The 21691-nt window shown below is 42.7% G+C and overlaps 1 protein-coding gene across 1 annotated transcript in view; it reads right to left on the bottom strand.

The window, feature by feature from the left end:
- The window catches only part of LOC309891707 (ATPase family AAA domain-containing protein 2-like), a gene marked incomplete at both ends in the record, with an annotated part of 163000 nt that overhangs the window by 79340 nt on the left and 61969 nt on the right, over nucleotides 1-21691 (bottom strand). Inside the window, 3 exons of the mRNA XM_082786045.1 lie at nucleotides 19765-19853; nucleotides 20227-20401; nucleotides 21356-21471. Of these exons, the coding sequence (XP_082642171.1) occupies nucleotides 19765-19853; nucleotides 20227-20401; nucleotides 21356-21471 (380 nt within the window). The remainder of the gene's footprint in view (nucleotides 1-19764; nucleotides 19854-20226; nucleotides 20402-21355; nucleotides 21472-21691) is intronic.

Genomic DNA, 21691 nt, shown 5'->3' with positions numbered 1-21691 from the left:
AGGAAAGGAAAGGAAAGGAAAGGAAAGGAAAGGAAAGGAAAGGAAAGGAAAGGAAAGGAAAGGAAAAAAGAAAAAAAGGGAAGGGAAGGGAAGGGAAGGGAAGGGAAGGGAAGGGAAGGGAAGGGAAGGGAAGGGAAGGGAAGGGAAGGGAAGGGAAGGGAAGGGAAGGGAAGGGAAGGGAAGACCTTGATCTTTATACTGACCAATGAGATAAGCCTTACACATTTTTAAGTTTATTTTTGACAACTGATTGAGGTGTTACCAGGTATTAAGTACGATTCAAGAGCAAATATTAACACTAGAAAGAAGAAATCCGATCCACCACCACTGTTTCAAAATACATCCATTTCTCATTTGGAGATGACGTCTCTCTGGCAAGGTAGTAGAAAAACTGTAAATACCGATAGAGCTTCCTCTCCCGATGTTCCATATACATACCGATGCTGTTCCTACACCTACGCTCTGAGCATAAATTTATGTTGACATGAGTGACAAGAGAGGGTGTTACTCCTCTCTTTGTTTGCCTTGAGAGACACACCTCTTGTCCATTGAAAAGTAAATTCAAGATTCCAGATCACTTAAGACAGTTGCTATCCCCCCATTCAGAGTTCTGCAGCAGCACTCTTCAGATGTGTTTAGCAGTCTCTTTAGAAAATGTTATCACTTAGGACCTGCTTCTCAGTAGGTCCACGTTTGGCCTCCGCTTAGCAGAGAGTCAATCCCAGCTTAAGCTTTCGTACAAGAGCCCCTTCACGAAACGGAGTTGAACCCTGACATAACTGAGTTGAACCTTTAACCTTGAAGCTTCCTTAAAGAAGAAAGCAGCACCCAGGCCAGGAAATAGAAATTAATCGTCACTTTACCCTGAAACGCAGTGGGCTATTCTGTGCTGGCAGGATTGCTGCCGGGCTGGCCGACGAGGCGGCGGGCAGCTCCCCGGGGCCACAGGGCCTGGCACAGGGAGCCGCCGGGGGTCTCCAAGGTCCGGGAACAGCGGCAACAGCGGCAACAGCAAGGACAGAGGGGACAGCAGCGACAGCAGCAGCCACCTCAGCCGGGGCCGTCTCCACAACCGCCACAACGGCCTCGGAACGCCGCCGAACTCGGAGCTCCAGCGTGACGCCTTGTGAACCTGGCCGCGCTGCTCATGGCTAAAACCAGAGCGTTTCCTCCGGCGTGTGTTTACTGTCGGTGCCGGATCGGCCCTCACCCCGAGCTCTCCCTGCCGGGAGGGCTTTGGGGTTGGGGTTTCCCTCCCGCCGCCGCCGCGGGCAGGCCCCGCGCGCAAGGGGTCCGCGCTGGGGAGCAGCATCTCACCCACGGCGAGAGACAGAGGGCACGACATGAAAAAGCCCCGACACGAAAAAGCCACGACATGCGGCCGAGGCGGCGGGGAGACGGCTCTGAGGGAGCTGCCACTTCGCCCCGCCGTCCTCCCCTCCCGGGCCGCCCCGCCGAGCCCCGTGCGCCTCAGGTGCTGCGCTGAGGGGGTGGCTGGCTACTGAGACAGCTGCCCAGGGCACTGCTCATGGCACCGAGCCTGACGGAGGTCAACAAGTGTTGAACAATGCTCTCAGACATCGGGTCTCACTTTGGGGTGGTCCTGTGTGGAGCCACGAGTTGGACTTGGTGATTATTGGGAGTCCTTTCCACCTTGGGATGTTCTCTGATTCTAGGTCAGCAATCCAGTAGCTGATGAGAAGTGTGGAGTCATTCAAAGGGAAGAGAGAGCACAACACTTCTCGTTTGCAGAAGCGGCTATTTGGTAACCAAACCGATGATTCCTTTGCTTCTAGAGCAACTAACAGCAGGGATCCGCTTTACAATGGAGGGAAAAGAGTCGTTGGCATGTCATGTGAAGTAACCTTCAAATCCCAGAGGATGATTTTGTTGGAACTTTATTCAGCTGAAAACACGGAAGCCTTGCTTCTGCTTGTGTTAGTTACAGCTCCAGTTTACTTTGGTTGGGAGGGAAGGCATTCCAGGCTAATGTGCTGTACCTGTTCCTTCAGCTCATTGTCCATAAACGGAGGAGCAAACGAAATCAGTTTAATCTCCATTAAATGCAGCAGACAAAGCGGAGTAGAGGGCGATCTAGCACTTAATTTTTCCTGTAAGCAGGAAACCCAGAACTCAACAACACTTTTCAAATCTTGTCCTGCAGTAAATGACCAGCTGAGTGAAGCTTGCATTTAGAGGATGTGCTCCTCCAGTAGACGGAAATAGCTTTTCCTCTTCACAAGTGCAACTGAGTGGTGGACTGGCAGCTACGTGGTTAACTAGTTGTGCCAAAGGGGTTGTGTTGAATGCACAGAAAAATATGCAGGTCCCAACAGTAAAGGGTTGTCTGTAGGCATGACACTGAGTACAGATGTTGTCTGCAGGTTCGTGCAGAGTGCACCGCGCCAATAAGCACCCAGAGTCGGAATGCACACGAAGGTCTTTTAATTATATAATTACTTATAGAACTCTGCAGAGTCAGGTACTTGGCCATCTTTCGCAAAGCAAGCACACCTCTGACTCGAATCACCGTCATTTATACACAGGAAACTTGTGAAAACTCTCTCTTTGGCTCCTTTGGATTGGTTATTACAGCTCACCTAACTTATCTCCATTGAGCTTGTGCATTACAGAGGAATACTGGGGGGGAGGGGGAACAGGAGAGGGGGGACACACACCGAATCCCACATTAGCATAGATTAGCATTTTGACAGGTGTGATTTTTAATGTGCTAATGACCCTTAATGAGAAAAAGGTTACTATAGGTCAGTCTGGAGCTGGTGTTCTCCTTCCTGTTTTTTCCCTTTTAGCCCTTCTCTTCCTTGCTTCTGCTAGCTCAAGGCTACCTGTCTCTCTCCTTCTTTATTTTCTCAGCTAAAAGACTGCACAAGCTACAGGCCTCCCTATTTGCTTCAACATTTCCTTGGTTTTGTTTTTTTTTTTTTCCCAGCTCTGGGACGACACAGGTGTGGTTTGATATTTGCCAGTATAGCTAAAACTCACGCCAGTCTGCTCACGCACAATAAGTAGTAAGATTTAAGGACTGGTTTCATCGGCTTCTTCCATACTAACATCCTTCTTATGTTTTAGATATGCTGGAGTTAAATCAACACTAAGTTACTACTTGTGGAGTAATCGCCTTAAGCGACTAGGCATCATAAGCACACCTCCATCCCAAAAGCTACCCGCCTCCAAGGTGCAACCACCCCTCACTGAGCACGCCCTCGGAATTTCTCAGAGCCTGTACCTTTAAACGCAAGTGAGATCATTTCTACCAAGCACAACCAAGATATGCATGACTAGAGTCACTCAAGCTCCACCTTAAAGATAGAAAATAATACCAATTGCTTTAAGAGAAAGGGGATGTTAGGGAAGATACTATCAGGAAGGATTCCTTCTGACATCACTCGACAGGCTGAGCCTCTCACTCCCCCACCCCCACTCCATTGGGACGCCGTGGGGTAAGATCTGAACGCTTGCTTATACCAGGCGTCTCTGTGGAATCTTAGAAATCTCTAGAGTTTTGATGCTTTTTAATGTCTTAATACCTAGGCTGTGTACCTGTGCATTTCATGCATGCTAGCTTGCTTTTGCAGACAGTGAATTTATCACTGACAATCCAAAGAACCTGTGTACCTGTCGCCGTAAGAAATTGCACTTAATTGCATTCTTCCTAGCTGTGAGAGTTCTCCTTGAATGCGACTAGAGCGAGGCCGTACTGCGTTGTTGGTGAATCCGTGACCGTGATAGTTCAGCACCCTGAATCCGACGGGACCCATGACGGTCAATCGGCTACACCCCTTAACGCGACACTACTAGACGAAGAAGATGACAGGGCTTGCATGCACTGCATTAGGCTTTGCATGTGAAAACACCCCCAAATAATTTCACGTACATTTAACGTTTTTAAAGGGAAAAAAACAGGAAGGTGTAGTCTCTCTGTAAGCTACAGCCCTACATAGTTAAGGCATCAGCATTCATTCCTTTGCTTGATAGCAAAGTATGAACATACAGAAGAGTTAAATATTTTCTTTGCATTCTTAAAGGCGATTTTTCAGACTTGGGCTTCAGTTGTTGGAGTTGAAGAGATCAGTAGACATCCTTACTTTTACGTTAAGACCAAAATCTTTATCTAAGATTGTGTTATCGAACGCAACTAAACTCCCACCCCCACATGTTTTTTTTTGTAACTTCGCAATGATCTTGCTGCAGTCCCACTCTGACGGTCTTTCAGTAACATGCAAACTGCCGTGGCAGATTCTGTTACAGTGCTTTTCTATTGACAGTGTGCATAACACTCAAGGTAAAGCCCCTCATTTCGCAGTGGGGACATAAAGTGTTTCTTTGGACCCTGCTGCTTCTGTTAGTACTCACTTTTTCACAAACTTGTTGAACCTGAGCCGTGCCTACTGAGCCAACGAATGCTTTGATGACACAGTATTTTGTCAAAGCAGTTTTGCTTCTTGGAGCTACAGAAGCAGCTCTGGCTACGTGATAGGGAATTGTGCTGCATTGGCAAAACCAGACTTAGCTACAGACTTACAACACTTGCTAACTCGATCTATTTCAAATCTCATTTTAACTTTAAAGGACAATCAGTTTTGTGGCTCCTGTCTTACTAATTTGCCTTGTTTTGCATGGAAGGGCAGCCTGTGAATGTTTTGCTTTATTGCATGCTTCAAAAAAAGGCTGAGGAAGAGACTGGAGGAACCTTTTCTATTCTATGGACTTTCCCCCGACAGTGTGGAATTGCAGGCTACTTGGATGAATGTTCCAATGTGAGTAAGGGAGCAGACCTCAGCCAAAGGAGGTGGAATCCTTGCTTAACAGTATCAGTGTGGGGACATCTTTGCTTAACGGGAGCCATTTAAACTCTTCATAGAAACAAAATAAGCTGGACATCTTATGCTTGGAAAGCAGTATGGTTACACAGCTGCTAACATAATGACTTGAGTCTTCTGCTCTGCAACTTCAGGTTTTGTTTTCAAGAAGTGCATACATCAGTTTAAGCTTTGGACAAGGAGATTTGCAATGCAAATAGTGATAAACCAGAATCAGCGGCGCTGACGAGTGTAATGGTGAAATGCAGCAAATCAAGTATTCCTGGAGAAATGTGAGATTACAAAACTAGCAAGCCATGAAGCACTTTTGTTGTTGTTGTTGTTTTCTAAATCAATTCTTATATGCTGAAATAGCACCTTCAAGAAAATCTGTTTATCTAGCCAGGTAACGGTGTCTCCCTGTAAACAGGAAGGAAATGCCAGGAGCAGCCATACCTCTTTGCTGTCAAAATAAAGAGCAAGTTGAGGCCAACATCATGCCATAGTGCAAAGGCTTGCGAAGAAAGATCATTCTAAGAGGTCTGCAAGAAAAGATGACTTACTTTGTCATAAGTTTGTCAAATAGAATGGACGAGTTAGTAGTCGAGTACCGACTGTGTCCGACTCTACAGCTGCGGCGCAGCTCCAAGTCCCTGTTTTCTCCGTGGACTCGTCTCACAGTTTTTGCACCAGCTCTACTCCTCAAGGTTCTGGTGACTGAAACGCAGAAACAAAGGATTTTGAAACAGTGAAGATGGGATTCTCCTTATTTCACCGTTGCTCTTGTAAAATGGAAACAGACAGACAAAAAAGGCACCCTGAAGTGGATTGAGTTTTCTTTACATTTCAGATCAGAAGTTGGTGTCACAACCACTGCATTCCACTTCTTTATCGCTCTGCACGTTTAAACTGTCTACTTAAAACTGGGACCTGTAGGGAAATTTTTAAAGAGACTGAAAGCTAGCCAGACAAAAACAAACGTGCAACTTTTGTTCCATGCAGGAGGGAAATCTACTCCAGTTATTTCTGTCTTGGAAAAGTGAGAACAATCAACACCTTTCTCTAAGGTGTTTTCACTCCATTCATGTCAAACTGTATCTAACAGTGCTCAAAACAAACACTAGGACATTGCAAGCCTCTTCCTAAGAGGTGTATGTTTGATTACTCTGTTTATGCATGCAGCACTTCCATTTCCTGCATTAGGATCTAACAGCTCAAGGAGGGAAGAATCGTTTCAAGAGAAACACCCGAACACCACATAACTCAAACTCGTGCTTTTTAGAAAAAAGCCTGCCCATTGTTTGCCATACAGCACCCTTTGGCACAGGTTGGTTGCTTGCACTGTCATTAAAAGAGCCAAGAGGACAAGGGGAAGGGAAGAGCTACACCACTGTGCCGCTAGGATCAAATGAAAGCCATGGAGTGACCAAGTGCCATCCTCTTCAGTAACCAGCGTAAATAGGTATCCCGGGGACTTACAGCCACTTACCTGTGCTATATTCTTTTTTTCGTTCCAATTTTGGCTTTCTCAACTGCCTACATTAAGAAAGAGGACAGGGCAGAGAAGGGAGAAAAGACTTGTTGTATTAGACCCATCAAGGATGGGAAATTTCACCATGTTTACAAGCCAGTGCTCCATGGTATACAAAGAGAAGCCTGTAGGCCTCACGCAGGATCCACATCCCAAGTCTGTTGCGTGCCATATACACGCGGTTCTGTATGTACCTACATTTCCTAGCTTGCTCATGTTGAATTCTCAAAATTATGAGCAATAGCACCCAAGTGGAAAAGATACATGTCCGGGTTTCAGTTAGGACAGCGTTAGTTCTCCTCCTAGTAGCGGGTAGGTTGCTATGTTTTGGCTTAGAATGTGTGAAAGGATGTTTAGAAGATTGCTGATACCACCCCGATGTTTCAATTGCTGCAGAGCAGTACTTACAACAAGCCAAGGACCTTTCGGTGTCTCACTGTCCTACTGGCGATCAGAATCGGCGCACAGCAACAGCTGCGAGGGGACAGACTCAGGATGGCCGACCCCAACTGGCCAAAGAATTCTATGCCTTATGGCAACACGCTGCACCATGGATAGGGCGGGGCAGCCGGGCTGCTAGGGGTTACGCTGGGCACTGGTCAGCGGGTAGTGAGCAACTGCATTGTACATCACTTGTTTTGTACACATTACTAGTAGCAGTACTATCATCATCATCATTATTATTATTTTCCTGTCTTAATAAACTGTCTTTATCTCAACTCGCGGGCTTCACTGTCCCGTTTCTCTCCCCCATCCCAGAGAGGGAGGTGGGAGGGTTGCAGAAGGGCTGTGTGGTGTTTAGCTGCCGGCCGGGTTAAACCACACCACCACCTCAAAGGGGTTGGGGAAAAAAACAGGTTTGTTTTAGAAAAGCGGAAGACTTTCACTGAGAAGAGGGATGCTAGTTTTAAGGTACTGGTACACCATCAGCATGCTCATAGGCCTCTGCTGATTTTAGCCGGAGGTTTATCAGGCCACAACTCACTGCACATGCTTTCTCTCTTGCTTTTCAATCTACAAATTGAACAGAGATTGAACATATAGAAATACAGTACCTTGAAAAGCATCTTCTCTTGACATTTCCCCTCAGTATCGCCATACTTTCTTCAAAGCTGGAGACTGAACACCGCAGGATGCTTTTGCTCATTGATCTTCAACGGTGTCCGTTGAAACATTCAATACTGGGAGAAGAATAATCCTAGGGAAAGAAGGAAACAAGAATATATTTATGTGAACCACGTAGATTCAGATAAAGAAATTCTGCCTCACGCAAGTTTAATTGACCCTCCTGACTTGGTAGTGGGGCAACTAATGGCAGGCAGACACTGAAACGCTGCTGTGCTCAAGAAAAACCGGTAGAGAAAAAAAAAAAAAAAAAAAAAAAAAAAGCTTTCAAAACTAAAGCTTCCCTTTCCCCACTGTTTTCTTGTGGATAACTTAAGCTTAATATCCTTGGCAAAAAGATATTGCAGCAAAACCTTTACCATAAACTTAGTGTTTCGTGAAAAACTACAACAACAAAACATTAAATTCAATTGGAATTTTTTTCAATAAATTCAATTGGAATTTAAATTCAAAACTTTTAATTCAGTTGAATTTAAATAAAAAAAAATAAACTAATTAATTTAAATTAAAAAAAAAATAAATTCAATTGACTGTTCAGAGGAACAGTCAAGCTTGACATTCTACATCCTAGAATTAAAATCTAGTTTGAGTTTTTCTCCCATCTCCAGACCTTGCTAAAGATCCTTATTAGGAGCTCTGTCAAAAAAAGTGAAAGGCTTGTTATATCAAAGCTTCGAACCCTTCTTACTGCCCTTGACCTTCTTCACATTGCTGCTCCTACAAGGGTGAGCACTATCATTTTTAGTACGGGAGGGAAGCTGTCATATCCTTGAGTGGGGGGTCGTTCTGTTTACAAAATGAAGTTCCAGTAAGAGTACATCAAATGAACCAACTTTCTTTGAACTTTAATTCATCACTATATTGAATGAATGACCTCTGGATTTCTCTCTCTCATTTGGAAGTCAATTTGAAAACAAAATACCTCTGCCATAAAGAGCCAGGCATCAGAGACACCTGTTGCGCCTCAAGAACAGAGAAGGTATGAACGACAAGAGCAGCTGAATAAAATGCAACTTGCCATTAGAAATGGGTGTACTGGCATCTACAGGTGCCGCTGGCACCTCCTCATTTTCATTACTCTCTTCATCTGGTTTCTCGTCTTCAGTAGCAGGGTTCTGCTGTGGTGACTTGGAGTTGTCCCATGGAGCACACGCTGCAGAGGTGCGACCTTGCAAGAAAGAATAGATACCAAAGATCTTCGTCATGCATTTTCAGTTACAAATGCAGAGACAAGTCTTCAAATCCTTAGCGTTAAAGCACGTACCTCTTTTCTCACGAGATTCTTTAATTTGTTCACAAAGTCATCTAAACTCTGTATCCATTTCGTTCCTCACCATTGAGTATGCAGTGTCTTGCAAAACATAGGCGCTGTGACGATCTGAAATTTTACACACTTTAACTGAATGTTGTCTACCAACCAATGAAACTGTTTTGATCACAGAAGAAAATTGCTTTCTTCATAGGTTGGTTCCGAAAGGTTCTCTCAGTGAATATTTTCAGCATAACAACATCGAAGTTAATTAAAACAAAAGCACAAGTTCCTTGGGAACACTTATATCACAATTCCATGCCCAAGTAGCAAAATGATAAAATATTTACAATGTGGTAAGAGATGTTCTCTGTGGACGTCCAAAATCATCTAATCCATCCGAAGTCTATTGTCCGCACACAGCATTTATCCATCTATACGTTCGACAGATTTTTTAAACTAGGGCTAAAAAGCACATCCTCACCTGTAGATCTTTGATCCGGGTAGTACTCTAAGGCATTGTTACAGATTAGATCGATGTCCTTCAGCTAGTCTCCGGCAGCGAGGTACTGGCGCGAGTCAATTTGAGTCAGAACTGTTGAAAGATCCATCGGCTCTTTAATCCTTGTGGCATAGTCAGGTACCTGCAGATCAAATACAAGCATTCAGAGGTTTTCTTAACCTTGCACACTGTCTACCAAAATTATTCTGAAGACTTTAAATAAACGACTTCCTAAAAACTCTGAACATTTGCGATGCATCAGAAGATGCTGAAATTAACCAGTTTGCTTCTCAAAAATGGAAGGGCTTTTTCATTTTTTCATTAGAGCGGCCACGAGAGGACAACAAGAAGTAGGGAGGTCAGAAGCACGTGCATGGTAGAGAAGAAACACTGAGGGTGGGAGATTCATTTCACTTTGCTTCAGAAAATCACAACAGTGAAAGCTGAGCAAGCCATCCGGCATTCTCTTTGTTGTCGACATTGAGGAAAAGGTGCATGAATTGCACCTGTGAAGTACCTATTGCAGGCATCTACTTTAGAATGAGATAACTGGGCCCTGAGGTGCTCATTTCTTCCCTCAGACCAGAAGAGGAGCCTAATGACCAGTTCAGATGAGGACATATGTATCTGTCTAGATTTTTCACAGCTCAAGAACCTAGGAAAAAAGGGGAAGAAAAACCAGTGGAGGCCCACATGAAGACGACTTTGCTGATCCCCAGGTATATTCAAGTTACATCTGTCTTTGACATATACGCCCCTAGTTTAGGCTTATCTCATAAATTAAGGAGAAAAAGGCATCTAAGCAGCCAATTGGAGGAAAAAGAAAACACACTGCACTTATGGTTGATTCCTATTGAGGAGTTCCAGATGAAACAGAGAACAGGATCTCAAAACTTATTTTTACAAACTGCTGCTCCTATTCCTGTTCCCACAGGAACTGACAGTCCAAGAAAGGGCTTCAGACTTCACTCAAGTAGTCCTGTAAATATGTAGTGGGTTTACGTGGCAAGGTTTTGGTAGCAGGGAGCCATAGGGGTGGTTTCTGTGAGAAAGATCTAGAAGCTGCCCCATGTTTGGGAAGGGCCCCATTGTTTTCCAGATCCGAGCCAATAAGCGATGTTGTTTTGCGCCTCTGTGAGAGCATATTTAAGACAGGGAAAAAACGCTGCGCCACACAGCAGCCGGGAGAGTCAAGGGAGTGGGAGAACAGCCTTGCACCAAGGTCAGTGTAGAAGGAGGGGGAGAGGTGCTCCAGGCGCCGGAGCAGAAGTCCCCTGCGGCCTGTGGTGAGGACCATGGTGAAGCAGGATGTCCCCCTGCAGCCCATGGAGTACCACGGTGGAGCAGGGTTCCATGCTGCAGCCCGTGGAGGAGACCACGGTGGAGCAGGTGGCCCTGCACCGACGGAGGCTGCCGCCTGTGGAAGACCCCTGCCGGAGCAGATTCCGGGCCGGACCTGTAGCCCGTGGAGAGGAGCCCACGCAGGAGCAGGTGATCTGGCAGGAGCTGCTGCCCGTAGGGGAGCCAGGTTGGAGCAGTTTTCTCCTGAGGGATGGACCCCGTGGTACGGACCCATATCTGGAGCAGTTCTGGAAGAGCTGCTGCCTGTGGGAAGCCCACGCCGGATCAGTTCATCAAGGACTGCATCCCGTGGGTGGGACCCCACAGCACAGGGGACGAGAGTGACCGAGAAGGAGCGGCAGAGAAGAAGTGCTGTAGACTGACCATAACCCCCATTCCCCGTTCCCCTGCGCCGCTCGGGGGGAGGAGGTGGAAGAGGGTGGATGGGGGGGGAAGGTGCTTTTGTTTTTTTTTTTCCTTTGTTTTCTCACTTCTCTCGCTTGTTAGTTGTAGGCAATAAATCTTACTATCTCCTTATGCCGAGTCTGTTTTGCCCGTTACAATAATTATTGCGTGATTTTCTCGTCCTTATCTCAATCCTTGAGCCCTTTTCACATATTTTCTCCCCATTCCTCTTTGAGGAGGGGGAGTGAGAGAGCGGCTGTGGTGGAGCTCGGCTGCCCACTCGAGCGGAACCACGACAAAATACTGTTTGTAATTATAAGGAAAGATCTCTGTGCTTTTCAGTGCTGTGACACGCCTACATATCAAAGCTTTTTCACGAGCAAACTGTGTTGGCATTTGGACTGGCTTTTTAGAATGAAACCAGGGCTTTCAGCGAATAATCCCATAAGACACATTTGAGAGTCAGCAGAAGTAAAAGCACTGCCTCTGCTTCTTGCAAAATCCTTACAGTGCAGCCCTAAAAACGAAGTTGAACCTTCCCCAAAACGCTGAGAAATACGAACACTGAGAAGTTACAGACACACACGGATCAGCACTACTTTACCTTCTGTGGGTCAACGGGCTTCGCAAATTCCCTGAAACGTCTGTCAGTGGCAAGTCTGCGAGTAACGTCCCTCAAGAAAATTCTAAGGTCACGCAAGGTATCCTTCTCTTCCTCCTCCAACATCCCTACTTCTTCCTCTTGTGGCTTCTGAGGCTCAGCTGGTGGTGCTACAGGCACAACTTCCAATGTCCAATCAACTTCAATTCATCAGGAAAAATTAGCCAATTTACAGTACTCAAATACAAGCATACGACAAATTACTGACAGAAAATGACCACCAAAGCAAAGACCAACGAGCTAGTAACTTCGATAGGAAAGTTTCAGATGTACTTCTCATATCCTCCTCACCTCTTTTCTTTACAGGAGGCTTAGCCACTTCATTTAGAATTAGGTCCTCAAAAAAAGGCTGCTCTCTCTGCCCTACCAGGCAACTCAATATTGCACACTTCTCCAAATTCCGTATTAAATCATTTTTGCATCTAAAGCAGAAGGAGGAGAGACATTTCAGATTTAAGGCCACAAAAATTCATCTTCTATTCCAAAAAGAAGAGTACCTTTTCAAATTAAAAATAACCTGAAGAACACAAACTGAAAAAAGTTATCTTCCTGGCCTTAAAACGCTACATTTTCACAGGCTGGCACGGCAAATTCAAATATCACCTTTAAGAATCACCTGTAGAATTAAAGCTCGCTGAAGGGATTGTACGCTACACTGGTAAAGTAATGGCTTTCACCACATCCAACAGCGCCTCCTTTGTATTTACTTGCCTTGCTGCAGCCTTTACTTAGAACCTTTATGGCTATCGAGGGAAGAGACAGGCTTCAGCAGACAAGTGAGGGCTTTTTGCTGAGTTTTTATTTCTCTACCAAAAGGTGTCTGAAGTAGCTAGTACCTCTACGTCTTCCTCCATTTTCAAGTTCTAGTAATAAAAGGTAGGTGAGGAATTTCACTACTTATTTTAGAAGGAATTTACAGCCTGTACAAAAACTTCTGTGGGAACTCAAGCACTTTCAAAGCAGTTGATAATAAACACGTCTAGGTAAGACCCGTTCTCTTCCCCCAGTGACTGAGACCAAATCATCAAAATGACAACAGCGTGGTCCTGTTTTGGGCACCTTCCCTTAATATAAACTCTCAGAAGTCAATGAAGTTCTGCACGTACTTTTACTACAGTTTATTTAGGAATACAACTAGAATTCGATTCCAAAGTTACTTTAGCAGAAATTGGAACTCAGCTTTCCAGCTTGGAAAGCTTTGGCCTATATGAAGAAAGAAACTGATTTATTTATTTATTTTTAATCAAAGTGTTTCAATTCTCTACTAAATTGCATTATTAGCAGTTTACCCAACATAGCATGGAATGGCAGACAGTCAGAAGAAATCTCTTCAGTAAAAACATCCTCTTGTCATTTCAAGCACTGCATATTCTTGACTGAACCACTTTGTAGCCACCAGAATTATTGTATTAATTTATTATTTGCATGCGTGAGAAAGGGGTGAAAGTCACTTGCTTGACTCAGAAAAAACCTTAAGCAGATGCTTTCACAGTATTCTTTTTCTCTAAGCAAATTTTAAGTGATTTGTTAGGGTGCCTGAGTAATAACAGCATGCATTTAAGAAAGCACAGCATTTTGATGCTGAAAGCATTCATAAATTACAAGACACTGAAGAAATAGTAAGGAAAGTATTGACAAATACCTCTTCTGGGAGATCTGAGTGACGTACATCAGACGGAGCAAGCAGCAAAACTGGCAAAAATGCTGGAATGTTACGTAGTAGAGTTAGAAAAGTAAGTTTCAAGGCAGGTCCAGCGTTGTCCCATCAGAAATGGATATCTGGGACATAAATTGTGCTTGGTGCTGTCTTCTGAGCATTTCGGATCAGCTAGTGAAAAGGAAAGCTTGCGTAAGAAAACTAGAACACGTACAAGAACCTCTTAATACATAGCTACATAGCCATCTGACTGCCCCATGAAATGAAACTACGTGAACAGAGTGGCAAGCATCCTTTCACATAAGGAATTTCTCTGTGCACCCTTTCAGATTATCAGTATTCGGACAACTCTAGTCAGAAGATGGGAAGGATATATTCAGGCAGTGGCTAGACACCGTAGCTATATGGCCACAGCCACAATCATCGCATAACAAAGAAAGGAAATGTCCCTCTTAAGGGACACATCAGTATTCAGTCGTGTAACATGTCTGTCCTTACTTGTATGGCTCTCAAACTTTTCCACTAAAGGTAAAAATATTTTAAGGTAGTGATGCCAAACAAGAAAATGGATTTCCTGCCTAAAAGTAAAAACACCAAATCTGGTCATTTTTTCTAGTTAAAACCACATCACCGTGCAAATGAAGTGTTTTCTGAATGTTAATGCTTTTAGTGCACATACTGCAACAGCACAAGTTGTGTATGTCCGTGCGAAAACAAAATAAACAGAAGCCCCAAACCTCGGTTGCCTTACTAATATAATTTAGAAGAAGCCTACAAAAAGTAGCCGACATGCAGTCTGATACAGAGCCATCTACTGGGAGCACACAGTCCTAGGAGGCAATGAGAACTACTTTCTGGATCCCAGTGACATGAGCAGCATTTCTTTCCACAAAGAGATGTTTATTAGCAACACCGCCCAGCTTCCTGAGCTGCTAGCAACAGCCTCACTGTAAAACTGGGTATGGAAAATGTCGACATGTACAACATCCAGATTGTTTGTGGTGCTGTCTAAAAGAAAAGGGGATTTTCAGACAGAAGCAAACATCCCAGCGCATTAAAACAAGGCCACCTCCATTACCAATGAATTTTGCTCACCTTACTTGCAACTCGATTGATCCTTTACATACAGTCAGTGAATCCGATGAGAAGAAAAAGAAAAAAAGGTACCTGTCCCCAGATTTCTTCTGGCGGTGCAACGTTTGTAAGCAGAACAGAAAGGTCCAGGGTGTGAACGGGAAACTTCTCCAAAGCGTGCAACACCACGGGTGCCACGTAAGAAACCTGGCCGTACCCTTCTTTTCCTACTATTAGCAGACAGGGCTGGCATGATGTTGGTTCCCAGAAAGCACTCCTAGAACAAGAGTTAAGAAAACAAGTTTATAAATGAGGTGCTGAATAGACACACAGATGTTCCAAGTAATTTTCCTATAGACTTTCTTTTCCCTCCCCAAATAATCCAAATGGCAGCGGTACATTAAATACATGTAAGATTTCCAGTTAAGTTATTCAGTCATTCCAATTGTTTCATCTTCTTCCCCTTGTTTCATCTTCTTCCCTTGTGTTTCCTATTCTTTACTAAACCAAGACTGCAAATTAATATCCCTGCAATCTTGCTTTACTACTAGGAAATAAATTGGTGAGGAGCATTTGTTTCCCCACTACAATCAGGCTGTACCTTTGCTGGCTTAAATCAAAGATGCTAGAGACTTAGCCTTGCTCTAAAGCACAGAAAATCTTCTGGACAGCACAGCAATAGAAACGGAGAAAAATAACTGATCCAGCTGTGACAACATGATCTAACTTTCCAACTGTGGGCTTGCATGACTTCCATACTAAAATATCACAAGATTAACACAACTTGGTGGCTTAACAAATAAAGACACCATTCAATTTTTTCTCAAGGTGTTTTAACAAGCCATTTCTCAGTTTTCTTTCTGCTACATAATTCACTACTGGTTTAACAATCCTGGAAAACAGAAGGGCAAAAGGTGGCAACACAAACCCATAAAGTTGGGGTATTTTTAGCTAAAAGGACAGACAGCACATTTATGTGGTCTTGAGTCTTTTAAAGAATGCCATGGATTAAGTCAACATGTTCTGGTAGTCTACGGATCACTTTGGCTTACGAAGAGAAGCCTGGGCTTTTCAATTTGGTCATTCAGAGCAACTTCATTACAACTTTAGTCCCTCCACCCTTTCTTCTTGTGAATACCAAGCACCCCTTCAACACACAAACTTGATGTTGCCCCTTCGTCTACCACCCCTCGCACTTTTAACAGCTGGAACTGTTTACAAAGACTCAGCAGACCTGAGAATTTAAACGTAACAGGGATCTATCTTTCTTTACCTGCTGAAACAGAGGCGTTTTTTCTCTGGTCCGTCAGGCATTCCATCTTTTAATTCATCTCCAGAAACCAAGCATGCATCGTCATCACTGTCAAACATATCATCTTGTAAAATAGGATTGAAATGCTCTGAAAGGCAAAAGAGGTTTGTTAACTTTCCTGAATAGCCTTTGTCTCTTTCTCTTCCATTAATACAGCTTCTAAATCAGTGCCAAAACCCTTTCTTCATTTGAGAGCACACACTGAAAGCTATTTCCTAGAGTTCATCCCACCACAGATCTAAGGAGATGGCACAAGGCCCTACAAAGCTGTACTAAATCCCACTGATGTGTACGTGTAAGGTACGCTACTCTTGGTGATTTTTTTCTCCCCCTTAGAATAAAGGAGATTACGAACAATTTCTGCAGTTGCTAAATAGCTTAAAAAAAAAAAAAAAACAACAAACAAGACCATTTCTTTCTGGAGGAGGTTCCCACAATGAAAGCACGTGGATAAAGGATGTGATGGCCACAGAATTCCATTCATCTAGTAAATATCAATGCTAATTGATCTCACGTGTATAGTACGATCCACAAACATTTAAATTAGGAGACTGGTTAAAAATGATGATAGCTAAAACAATATTTAGCTTAGACCAGTTATACTTGTATCCTGGTCCTGACATTCTTCAGAAAGGAATTAGAAACATTGACCTAGAAATGCTTCCCCTCCAAAGATCTGAGTTTTGATTTTTTAAAGAAAAATAGGTGCCTTATACTTCAAACCTCAAGTCAACCTCTACAAATGCTAATTATCTTAGCTGCCGTCAGAAGCAGGATGCTTCAGTAGAGAACGCATCGTCCTTTACTGTGTATTGAGTCATTCAGAGCTTCCATTTGGCATTTCAGTTTCGAATCCACAATAAAACCTATGCGTTATATTCCAGACTTGCCCAAAAGAAAGACATGCACATGCAAATAATAAAATTCTACCACCATTATGTCTGAAAGCTATAAGTTGATTGCACAAACCACAAGTTTTTGCTTTAGCAGAATTATAAAGAAGTGGATGCTGTGGTTATACCTTGCTGTCGGTCCTCCTTTAGTGCAAGCTGTGCATGCGGGAAGATCTTCTGCACAACTTGTAAAATATTCTCTACTGATCTTTGAAAAAGTGGCTTGAAAATGGGTGAGAGTGCTTGTACGGGTGAAGCCTTGATCCGGTTTGAAGCTGGAACAACCTTCTTCATAGCCATGAAAAAGTCCTTTGCTTTTATTTTAATAGAATTAACGTCTAGTAGCAACTTCTCCCTACTTGCATAAATCTGAGGATAGCATCGGCGTAGAGAGCACAGCGCAGCTTCAGTACAGAGGGATTTGATATCTGCACCACAGTCTCCTAACAAACAAAAATCAAACGTTACATCAGTCAAGGCCCAGGTTTACAACATGCAACATTTAAAGAATTTGTAATGCCAAAACCAAACAGCTTAACAGGGAATTCAAAGTGCTACCGCTTGTGAGGAATGTTTTAACATTTCGTGTCCATAAAGAACAATTCTGTTTGAATCCTGTCTGCCTCTGGGCCCTGCACTGGCAATTTAATTCTTGAACCACAGATGCAGTGTGTCCCAGTCTCCCCCTCATTCCAGTCAATTTATCAGGTCTTCAGAAAATACTCCTTAAATTTATGAACCTGTTTGCTTTTGTTATTCCGGACTTCTATTTCTAACAGTTACAGCCTTTTTTTTCCTGTCTTCTTCGAGATTAACTTAACACTGCTATAGATGTGACTGTCCCTGTGAATGGCTGGGGAAGAATGTTTTAATTACTCGTGAAGTGTCAATAAGAAAGCTATTTGTGTTTGATGTCTGGGAGTTTCATAAGAACTGATAACAACTAGTGACTGTTATGGGATATTATGCAGACCTTTGGTATCTGGCCAGGGGGCCAAGAGATTAAGAGGAAGAAAAAAGAAGCTGAAGGACGGCTGGGAGACAAGACCTGCAGAAAATGTTCTATAAACTTGGTACAGTGCCAAAGGAGTACAAACAGGAAGGACTTGGAGAAGAAGACTACGAGCCTTCAGCATGAAAGACCCCTAGAAACCCCCAGAGGAGACTGATGCGCATGCTCCAGTAGGAGGGACTGGACCCCGGAGGCTAATTATAATAATCTAATTTTTTTGGAAGTAGTAATGAATATGTATTAGTCTAGGAGCATAAAAATCAGCTGCTTGATGTAACTGGTGTGTGCCCTGGTGGAGCGGAGACTCTCAGTGCACCCAGCACTGTTTGCTTACCTCTATTCTTTTATATTCTTCTAATAAATCCTATTTTTTTATTTAATCCTAATTTGAATCCTGAGCCATTTATACCACTCTCTGCAGGGAAGTTTCATGTTGCTCACTGCCTGATATCCTGCGCTTATGCAGCTGAAGCAGACTCCTCATCAAAAACTATACTCTTGAGGAAGATGCCCCAGAACCATTTAATGTTCTCAGACAACAAGAGGAACGACAATAAAGAGTAAATAGATGAAAGCATCTCACACAGATTGCTATGAAGGTGTGCCAGCTGCCTCGTTGACTAGTTGTGCAGCAAGGCACAAGAGCATGGGTACTGCCTGGTACAAGCTAGGTTCTTTACAACTTGGTCACAAGCAAGAATCCATTTTGATTTCAGTCTTACCAATGCATTTCTCAGCTAGTTCATCAAGCAACATGTCCGGTGGCTGAGGGGTCCAGTCACGAGTATGAATCTTGACAATTTCTTTTCTAGCCTGGAAGCAAAATCATTGCATTTTAGCTTGTCCCAAGTTTTCCTTAAAAATACCAACAAGAAACAAACAAACCAAAAGGCAAACAAACAAACAACAAAAAACAAAACAGTCCTCCCTCAAAACCCCTCATCTATTAATACGCTTTTCTTACTTGCTCAACTTTCAAGTATTTTACAGTTATTTAATATACACTCTGCATTTTCAACCAGGAAATTGAATATTTCTTATTTGTTACACTGCACTTTTTTCTAGGAACCTACAGTGAGAAAAGGCATTTATAGCTTCAATAACAAGTTTCCAAACTACGAGACCTAAGGACCCAGAGGAAAATACTGTAATGAAAACTTTATCCAGAAGCATTTCTTTGCTGTCCAAAAAACTTCTCTAAAACTTAGCAAGCTTTCATTGGGACAGTCTCATTACTTCATCACATTTGCTTTCCAGTCAGTAAATTCACAGAAAGCACTTCTGGCACAATGCTTCCAATTGCTACAATTACTATAAAGAAGAAAAGAATTATGACTCAAACTACTACCACCGAGCAGGGGCACAATCAAATGCAAACACGTCCCCTATTCATTCATAAGCGAAGGATTGAGACCAAAAACACAACTTCATGATGAAAACACCCAAGTGGACTAAATAATTAAGCAAACAGGTACAACTTTGGGAATGAAAGGTTTGATTATAGAACTAACTACTTGGTGGTATCATCCTGACCATATATATTCAGTACCAGATTTGCCCTCCATGGAACAGCGCAGTGTCTCCACATATCACTCTTTCGTTCAAGTTGTCAATTTTTTTTCCTATAAAGTTGGACTTTGCCATGGTAGCACTAACGTTGAATTTAAGTTCTCACCTCTTTATCTGGCAAGTTGAAGAGGAACTCTCTGTCAAAGCGTCCTGGTCTTCGTAAAGTAGGACCTATACAATCCAGTCTGTTGGCAGCTCCAATTACCACGATCTCTCTTCTGTTATCTACGCCGTCCAGAAGGGTCAGAAGAGTTGAAACAATGGAACAAATAGAAAAATATAAGTTTTACTTACTGGTTCAGTAAATTTTGTTACATTCCACATGACTTTCTTCCGTGAGTAGTCATAAAGGACAAGCTTTTTAAGGACAAGACTCATTTTAAGACATAAAAAATAGGTAAGTTAACACAGACCACATGCTGATATCAGGCTTAGTAAATTGGTTTCTACTATCGTTTAGAATCACCTGTTTTGGCATTGAGTTACAAGTTTTCAGGATAAATTAACATGTTCACAGTAAATTAAACAGGTCATCGTCCTTTTTTTTTTTTTTCTTTTTTTTTTTTTTTCCCAAAGATCAAGCAGATTTTATGTAGGTGCAAAACTGTAATACCTATGAATGTGGTCTTGTTTACTGGAGCACACAGGAGCGAGACCATCTATCTCATCAAAGAAAATAATTGAAGGTCGCATCTGACAGGCCTAGCAGGAAAACACTGAGTAAAACAGCATTATTTAAAGGAAAAATGCACAAAAACATCATGGTTGGAATGTCATCTAAACTAGATTTTTCACTTTAGCCTCTGGGACCTCTACTGATAGAGCTACTGGAGTATCTGGCATGACTAACAGAAGACAGCAGTCTGTGTCAACCCACTGTATCCGGGTGACAGGAAGCAAATTGTTCCAGTAGTTCTTACAGCTGACATTCACAGCAGAAACACTGGCATTTCCATTTCAGGGGGAAAAAAAAAATAACAAAATACAAAAAAAGAGCAAGTGCTACTTAAAAACGTTGACCACAGAAAATAATGGTTTCAACTCTGACAGAATACACTGTGCATTTCAACCTTACCTGTTCAAATAACACACAAAGTTGGCGTTCTGATTCCCCCACGTATTTTCTCATGCAGTCCGAAGCATTTCTCAGAAAAAATGATATTTTCCTGTCACTTCGACTATATTCACTGGCAAGTGCACGAGCAACTAGTGTTTCCCCTGTTCCTGGGGGGCCATAAAATAGACAACCTCTGCAATAAAAAAGATCCAGATAGGAAAAAAAACATCATGATGAGTACCTCCTACAACCATCGTCTCTAGAACAAACTCGTCTTTCCTAACCAAAACACGTCATGTACAAGACAGCAGTAATAGCTGAAGTGTGGGTAGAGGCAGAACAGATAGAAGTTCCGCGTTTTTACAACGTTTCACAAGAAAATTCATTTTTTTCACCCAAAGAAATGAATAAGGAGGTAACTCAAACGTATAAAAACTTCAAAAGAGAGCATACTGTCCCAGAAGGACACTTCCAAAACTGCTGACAAACAGGGTGATTACAGCAAACCGGAGCCAAACGGGCAAACTTCAGCACAGAATCTGAGAATGGGCTGAATGGTGAATCACCAGTTCATTCTGCAGCAATAAACTGCATATTCTTGCTTTCACAATATGCAGAATCTGATAGTAAAGCATTTAATGCTCCTTTCAAAAGCATTAAGTTACTGGGTTTGGTCTCTCAGACCATCTATTGCTGATGGCAAGTGAGGAAGCCTAAAGCCGGAAGGAAAAGCGATGCCTTAGCACTCAGAGGAAAAAAAAAAAAAAAGAAAGCAAAAGTAGGCAGGAAAAACAACTGGGCTTCCAGGCAACATATTACAATTGACTTCCACACTAGATAATCCCTTCTTGCTTACAGACTAATCAAGCTGACTTGTACATAAAACTGAGAACAAAACCACTCCAACCCAACTAACCCAACTTTTTAAAAACACCAGATGGTAAAACTTACAAGTTTCAGACATTGCTTATATTTTTAACCTACAAATATTCTGGATTCTATCCATTTTTAAGAAACCACTTTTTGCTACTACTAAAACAAATGTTCACCGCTGCCAAAAATGTTGAAGCATGGAAGCATATTGATACCTTAATTGAACTTTCTCCTGAAAACAGCTGACTTACGATTTATCACTGTCATGAGTTACCTTGGGGGCTGAATATTGAACTGCTGAAAAACTTCTGGATACAGGACGGGAAAAATCACCATCTCTTTCAAAGCTGCGATGTGTTCCGAAAGACCACCCACGTTCTCAAATCCAATCTAAAGAGAAATTCAACACCACAGAGTTTGTATGTTAAAGAAAGCAGCAACCTAGATCAAGGTTTCATCAGAAATTATCTCAGCACAACGCAAACATTCTGGGCAATTTTTGAAGTTGCTTTAGAGAAAACCATCAACAAAGGTAGTTGTAGATGGCGCACTGAGATCTTTCATAATCACTGGAAACACTCGCTGACACGATGATTAGTTTACCACTTAC

This window comes from Aythya marila (genome assembly GCF_965140915.1).
Source record: "Aythya marila genome assembly, contig: HAP1_HAP1_SCAFFOLD_165, whole genome shotgun sequence".
In the NCBI taxonomy this organism is placed as follows: domain Eukaryota; kingdom Metazoa; phylum Chordata; class Aves; order Anseriformes; family Anatidae; genus Aythya; species Aythya marila.
The sequence above is the reverse complement of the archived record's forward strand: the minus strand, read 5'-3'. Positions and strand labels throughout refer to the sequence as shown.